The following is a 6,964-nucleotide window of genomic DNA, read 5'->3' as shown; positions in this document are numbered from 1 at the left end:
AAGGCCCTGGTCCTTTGAGATCTGGCCATGGGGCCTCTGATGCCCTTCCCTTGCCACCCCACCTACGATGCATGAGCCCACACCTGCCGGCGGCCTGCGTGCGGGCTGTTCCCTCAGCCCAGGTGCTCCATCCCCCCCTTGAGCCACATGGCTCTCTGCTCGCCTTGGCTCAGACCGTCTCCCGGGAGGTCTGATGTGCTTCCCCCGCCTGGCCTGGCCTGGCCTAGCCTGGCTCTGCTTTCCTGGGTAGGTGCTTGCTATTCACGGTCTTATCCGCCCACCGGTGCAAGCGGCCAGGAGACAGGAGATGGGTCTCTTTAGGACTCCAGCAGGTAATTTCCAGCACACATAGCAGGTGCTCAGTCAATACTGGTTGAAAGTGTCAAGACTTTGCCTGTGGGGTGGGGGGTGGGGTGTTGCAGGAGGGAGGCCGCCTGCGAGGCAGGTTGTTGGGGCTGGACCTTCCTGAGGCCTGGGATACAGGGGCCAGACCGCACCACCTCCAAGACAACTGTTTACCCTCCACTTGGCCAGGCCTCAGGATGGGGGGCCCTGAAGCCCCTCTTCCCTCCCACCCATGGGACTGCCCCAGCTGCAGCACTTCCGCTCAACTCCCCGTCCCTGGGGGCCTCGGGCTCGCAGGGCCAGGGGCTGGGGGAGGCCGGGGCGCTAACAGAGGAAGCCTGCGGTTGGAAAAAGGCAGGTGTAGTGGGGGGGGGGGGCAGTGGCAGAGGGGGGAGGGGTGCCGGGTTTCAAGCGGGCCTCCTCTTTGCCCCAGGCCCTCTCTGCCTGGGTTCCAGGGCTGCAGCAGGCTCAGTGCCCAGGTCCCAGGTTCCAAGCAGAGCAGGTGAGAGGGTCCAGCAAAGGTTCTTGAAGGGCATCTAGGCCTGGAGTGGGGCGCTAGGGGCACACCCTGAATCCCAGGGAGGCCCAGCGGTGTGAGGGGAGAGGAAGGCCCAGGTTCTGGCCCATGCTTGCCCTGGGTCTCCTGCCTCTGCCCCGGACTGGCTGCTTCTGCCCCTGGGCCCCAATCGTGGTGGTGGTGGTGGGGTCCTTCCTTAGCTCCCAGGGCCCAGACACTCCAGCCCCGACCTGTCGCCCCCACCGCAGGACCCCCTGGGCTCCCGTGCTCACCATCAGTCCGCCGACCTCAGTGCTCGGGCGCCCACTGCCAGCTCTGGCTGTGCTGAGTGGAAGTGAGCTCCGGCGCGCTCAGCTGCAGCCAGGGGTTACTTGATGCTTCCGCTTCCTGCCCACAACACCCCACCCAGCACTCCCTGCCATCGTCCCCTGGTGGGGGGCCTTGGGCCTCTTGGGACCACCCTAACCTACCCTGAGAGCCTCACAGGCCTCTCAGCGGGTGACGCGGGGGTTGTGACCAAGCCTCCAAAAAGAGGAACAGCACCAGCTCAAAGCGGGACACGGTCCTGGTGTCCACAGGTCTGTGACCTCAGTTTCTCTAGTTGGCAGGATTCGGGGTAGCGCTGGCTGTGGGGGATGCTCGTGGCCCCCAGGCCTCCCTCGTAGCTGTGATCCCACAGGCCTCATTTGTCCCCAGCCCTCCAGACTTTCTTTCCCAGTCCCACCCTTAGCAGAAAGGCAGACCTGGCTTCTAGAAAGAGAATTTTATTTGGAATGAAAATATAGAGCCTGTCCCTCCCACTTACTCGGGACGGAGCAGGGAGCTGGGGGGAGATGGTCCCTCAGAGTATAAGCTTGCCTTGGTACAAAAACCCTCCACAGTAACGGTGACAAGAGCCAGGGGGTGGCTCGAGCCTGTGCCCACGGGAAGTCGGGGTGTGGGCTGCCCCTGAACCTGCCCAGGAGGCCCCAGGCAGGGGCAGGAGGCAGCCAGCTGGCGGGACTTGCCAGCAGAGGCTGGGTGAGAAGGGAGTGGAGGAGGAGGAGGAGGAGTGGCACCCCTGGGCCTATGGTCCTAGGCGTCCCCGTTCTCCACTCGGCCAAGCTGCTCCTCCAGGCGGCCAATGCGCTCCCCCTGCTCCTTGACCAGCGCCCTCAGTGCCCGGAGCTCCTGCATCACCTCCTCCAGCTTCCCAGCCTCCTGCAGGGACATAGGGTCATAGGGTCACAGAGCAGCACAGAGCGGCAGCCCCCCCCGCCCCCAAACCTACCAGGCAGGGGCCTGAGCGAGACACACAGCCAGCGAATGGTTCAGGCACACACATGGCAGCCCAGGGCAGCACCCGGGGCTTCCCGACACCACCCCGACTGTGAGGCACGTACCCCAGCTCCGGTGAGGCTGCCGATGGGGGCGGCGGTGTGAGCGGAGGCAGTGGATGTGGAGGCCCCTGGGCGGGCCGAGCTGGGGGCCGCGGCGGGCCGGCTGTCAGATAACACGTTGCGCCGGCTGACCTTCAGGTCCCGCTGCTTGCTGGGTACGTAGGCCTCCCGCAGGGAGATGAGGATGGGGTTGGCATCCCGCCCGCTCACCCACTCCTCTGCCTCCAGGGCCGCCTCGGGCCCGGCCGTGTCAGGGTACAGATCGTCCTGGAAGAGGTCCGACTGGGCACGGGGCAGGGGAGGTCGGGATCAGCCGGGGACCCAGGGCCTCTTGTCTGGACCCTGGGCAGCCAACCCCTTCATCACTGTCTTGGCCTCTAAGCCTGTACCCTGTCAACCCAGCCTCCGATGTCACTGCACTTCCCTTCAGGATACGCCAACGGCTCCCTCACAAGCCTTCCCGACACTAAGCAGGGGTCAGCCACATGGTTTCAGGGGATTCTGGGAGCCGAGTCTGTGCCCCACGGACTGGGATCCCTGTCAGCCTCGCTCAGGGCTCTGCTCCCTGGGATGTGCCTGGCATGCAGAAGGTACTCGGTGGAAAAGGACGAGCCTGTCCAAGGCTCCCAGCCGGACATCGGAAGTTGAATACAGGGACTGACGCCCTCCTCACCCGAGTCTCCACTACAGCCAGACTCGTGTCTGCTCTCCGATCTCGCCTCTCTTCCCTCTGCCTGGCCGATGCCCGTGTTGGAGGGCCTCACCCTAGCCATGCTGCCAGTCCTGCGTTGCCTACTACAGGGAGCCCTCCACGGCTGCCCGGCACCTGTCTGTCTCCTGTGGCTCTTCCAGAGCAGGGCCTCAGCTCACCCTGTCGCCTCCCTGCCTGTCCCCTGTCTGGCAAAGCCCAACACCTGGCTGGGTACGACTAGCCCACTGACCACATCCACACTCAGCCAGGTCCCACCCATGGGCCTCACCCCGTCACCCCCGCGTGGCCTGTCTGCTGAGAAGGGAGCAGGTGGGCAGGGGAGCAGGTGGCCTCACCTTTCTTGGCACAGTCATGACAATGGGCTCACACTTGCGTTCATGCAGTTTGTAAAACCTGGGAAAGGGAGGGGAGGGAGGAGCCATGGGTGGAGCCTCCCTGTCACCTGGCTCCCTTGGCCCCCTGCACTCTCTGCTTCCAGGCCTCGCCCTGCCCCTCCACACCACACTCTGACCTCTGACCCTGGCCCTGCTGTGGGCCGGTTCCTGCTCTGGGCGGCCTCCGGAGATCTGATCTTTCACCCTGGCTGGCCATGGGCCTGGCCTCCGCCGCTGGAGCCAACTCATCCCTCTGCAGCCAGAGGCCACCGTGGAGGCCCTTCTTACCGGGCGATCTCACACTTGCTGACCTCCAAGCCCCTCTTAGGCATGCTGCCCATGCCCCTCTGGGGCTCTTTGCTGGTGAATGTGTTCAGGAAGTGGATGTAGGGGGGCTCATCTGTGATCTCAAAGTACCGGATGCTGGAGTCACCCTGTGGCGGGGGAGGGGCCGGGTCAGACTCAGGCAGGCGGCCTTCTTCCCGGCCCCAAGCCGCCTGCCTAGCCCCACCTTGCCGCACACGTAGACCATGCTGGTGTCCGGGTCATAGAAGGGCAGCAGGGCCCCGTTGCTCGAGTCCAGCTCCTGCAGGGCCATGGGCTCCTCAAGGTTCTCCTGAAACGTGGGGTGCAGGGGGCAGTCAGGCTGGGACCTTCCCACCCCTCTCGTCACCATCCCAGCCCCCCATGAGGATGGGCCCCAGGCCGCCTCCCATGCCAGCTGGCGCTGCCCCCCCACCATGCCAGATGGGCTCTCTCCCACCCTCCTGCATCCGCTCCTCTCCCAGAGTCTCACTTTCCTAGCCTGCTTCGGGCCTCTGGTCTGCCCCCAGGCCACGGAGCCAGCGCTGATGCTGAGACCGGCCCTACCACGTGGGGGCTGGGGGCGCCAGGCCGCACTAGCTCCCGTCTCAGAGGGGCCTGTGGCGGTCACGATACGGAAGCATGGGTCTGTGGGACAGAACACTTCAGGGCAAGGGCTGGGGGGCTTCCTGGAGGAAGGGGCCTCTGCACCGAGCCCTGAAGGGCAGCCAGGTGGGAACAGGCAAGCAAAGGAGGGAATGGCCTTACAGTTGGCGAGAATAATGTGGGCTGAGACTCGGAGGGAACTGGGGGGCTGTGGGGAGACTGGAGAGCAAGGGGCGAAGAGAGAAGAGGCTGGCAGGGTGCCAGGTCCCGAGAGCCTCAGGTGCCAGGCTGAGAACCTGGGAACCACAGGCCTCTCTCCTGACTCCTGCCCTCCTCGCCCGGGGTGGGGCCCAAGTCTCGATCCAGCCTGTCCCCTCAGGCGGGCTGCGGCCACTCACCGGATCCCACAGTGCCAGCTGCCGCTCGCTCATGCGGCTGAAGCCCGTGGTGAACACCTTGCCATCCGCCAGGAAGATGGCCCGCATGGGACGGGCCCCCTCGTGCGCCCTCTCCCTCTCCTGCCCGGGGGACAGAGCGGTCAGCGCAGCACCCCGACAGAGCCCCTCGGCCTGTCCACTGCCCTCCTCGCCCCCCGGGGCCACGTACCGCCACTAGGGTGCCCCGGCGGGGGTCGATGATGCGCACACTTTTGTCCTTGCATGCGGAGCAGAAGAGGCTGCCATTGCGGCTCCAGCTGACGTTGTAGATGAGGTCGGGATGCAGGCTGTCCAGGCGGTAAAGTTCCTCCGCCGTGCCCACATTCCAGATGAGCACCACGTTGTCACAGCCTGCCGGGCAGGGCGCCATCAGCCCACCAGGCTGGCTGCCACCACCCTCCTGGGACCAGAGCTGGCCTCTTGACCTCTGTGGTCAGATGGACCCGGGAGAGGATATGGGCTCCGGAACTGTGCATAGGGAGGGGCAGGGGGGTGGGGGGTGGGGGTGGAGAGTGCACACCTGCACTGAGCAGCACGTTGCGGGCGGTGGGGTGCCAGGTGACGATGCCCACTCGCTTGGTGTGCCCCTCCAGCACCACGACCGGCTCGGTCAGCGGGGAGGCCAGCCCGTTCTCTGGGATCTGCCACACCTGCGGGAGGGGTGGGGGCGCCCGCTGAGGTCTCTGCTCAGCCCCTTCTGCCAGCAGCCTCGAGCCACACCTGTGACTGGGGCCCAACCACAGCCCCGCGCCTCACCATGACGGTACAGTCCTCTGAGCCGCTGGCGATGACTTCGTCATTGTGGGGACACCAGTCAATGTCCAGGACGGGTCCCGTGTGTCCACACACCGTCGGGTAGGCCTTGTCGATGCGGCCCGTCTGCGGGCATGAGAGGGGCAGTTAAGGTGAGCAGGAAATGTTTGGTGCCTTTGACCCTGACTCGGTGGCCATAAAAATCTTTCTCCATCTGCGCTAACACCACGCAGGCAATAAATGGAGGTTATGACACCTGCCCAACAGTGCAGGGATGGGCGAGACACGGAGCGGCCGGCTGGCAGCTGTGGCCAGGTCTCCAGTCCTTCCCCCAGCCCCAATGGGGCCCACCTTGCTTAGGGGGAGCACCAGGAAGGCACCCCCGCCGCTGGCCTCCACGATCACCGCCAGGAACTTGGGGTTGACTGCGCAGAAGGTGCTGTCCCAGGTGACACGGGACACACGAATGTCTTCATAGCACTGGTCGTTCTTGACCGGCTGTCCGAACACATGCCGGAATTTGCTCTGCCGAACCACTTTGCGGAAGGACATGTCTGCAGCGGGGAGAGGCCTTGAGCAGCTCTCACCCACCCCAACAGCTCCCAACCCTCCCAGGGCTGCATGCAGGGCGGTGGGGAGGATGCAACCAGGGGCCTGGTCATTATAACCCTCTTGGCTTTCGTTTCCCCAGTTACGTAATGGGGTCACAGGGGCAGACCCTGCCTGCCACCCCCAACGTGGCATCTGAGGGGGGGTAAATGCACTGACCGAGGCCCACACTGCTGAGTCGGGAGGGGCTTTGCAGGACCCTACCCAGGCCCCTCCCTGCCTCTGGTATGTGTGCGGGGAAGTGGGAGGTGCCAGAGCAGGGCAGTTTAGCTCCTCTGAGGCTCCTAGTCACTTGAAGCAGGCTCCTTCCAGCCCAGGATTTGGAAGTTGGGTGATGGGTTGGACAGACACAGGAGGCAGGAAAGGACTCCTCTGTGCAGCCGCACTGCACTCGCCCCGGTTCCGAGCCCCAGGGAATGTGCAGTGCCTGCAGGAATGTGCAGGGAGCTGCAGGGAGCCCCAGGCCGGCCCAGGGGGCCTGGCAGGACTGGGCGGGGAGGGGGGGGTCAGGCCGCCGCTCCCAGCCGCAGAGCATCCCAGGGCGCCTTCGGAGCGGGGTCCAAGGTGAACTATGAAGGGGACAGGCTGAGTGGCCACAGGGAGTGGGGACAGAGGGGGGGGCCCGCGGAGGGGAAGAGCCCTTCGGCCTCGCGACCCCTCACCCCAGCCTCCTGCAGCTCCGCCCCCGCAGCCCAGCCCGGCTCCCTGACCGCGACCCAAGCCCCGGCCCGCTGCGCTCACCGGGGACGCCGGGGACTGCGGCACCGGCCTCGGGCGGCTCCGGATCCCGGCCTCTGGGAAGCAGGAAGCGGGAATCAGGAAGTGACAGAGGAGCCGGGGGCAGGGGGCGGGGGGGCGGGGCGGGGGCTCGCGGGGGCGGGGCCGAGGTCACGCGCGGAGGGGAGGGGCGGGAGACTGCGAGCCGCCCC

General features: G+C 65.8%; 1 protein-coding gene across 1 annotated transcript; it reads right to left on the bottom strand.

Moving 5' to 3' along the window:
- Positions 1–1,610: 1,610 nt before the first annotated feature.
- On the bottom strand, positions 1,611–6,829 carry CORO1B (coronin 1B). The gene is made up of 11 exons (XM_029914727.1): positions 6,777–6,829; positions 5,778–5,980; positions 5,430–5,552; positions 5,194–5,323; positions 4,843–5,024; positions 4,635–4,754; positions 3,839–3,943; positions 3,616–3,761; positions 3,289–3,346; positions 2,245–2,523; positions 1,611–2,062 (listed from the first exon to the last, which is right to left on the bottom strand). The coding sequence occupies exons 2-11, from the start codon at positions 5,976–5,978 to the stop codon at positions 1,937–1,939; spliced, it is 1,470 nt and encodes a 489-aa protein (XP_029770587.1). The 5' UTR covers positions 5,979–5,980; positions 6,777–6,829; the 3' UTR covers positions 1,611–1,936.
- Positions 6,830–6,964: the final 135 nt, after the last annotated feature.

The sequence above is a fragment of the Suricata suricatta genome, chromosome 11, assembly GCF_006229205.1.
Source record: "Suricata suricatta isolate VVHF042 chromosome 11, meerkat_22Aug2017_6uvM2_HiC, whole genome shotgun sequence".
Lineage (NCBI taxonomy): Eukaryota > Metazoa > Chordata > Mammalia > Carnivora > Herpestidae > Suricata > Suricata suricatta.
Note: the sequence above shows the minus strand (reverse complement) of the source record. Positions and strands in the feature narration are given on the sequence as shown.

Coding starts and splice junctions, on each gene's coding strand:
- CORO1B (XM_029914727.1), bottom strand. CDS start 5,978: ATGTCCTTCCGCAAAGTGGTTCGGCAGAGCAAATTCCGGCATGTGTTC. Junction 5,324..5,429: donor CAGAGGACTGTACCGTCATG/GTGAGGCGCGGG, acceptor CCCCTCCCGCAG/GTGTGGCAGATCCCAGAGAA. Junction 4,755..4,842: donor GCCGGGGCACCCTAGTGGCG/GTACGTGGCCCC, acceptor TCCCCCGGGCAG/GAGAGGGAGAGGGCGCACGA.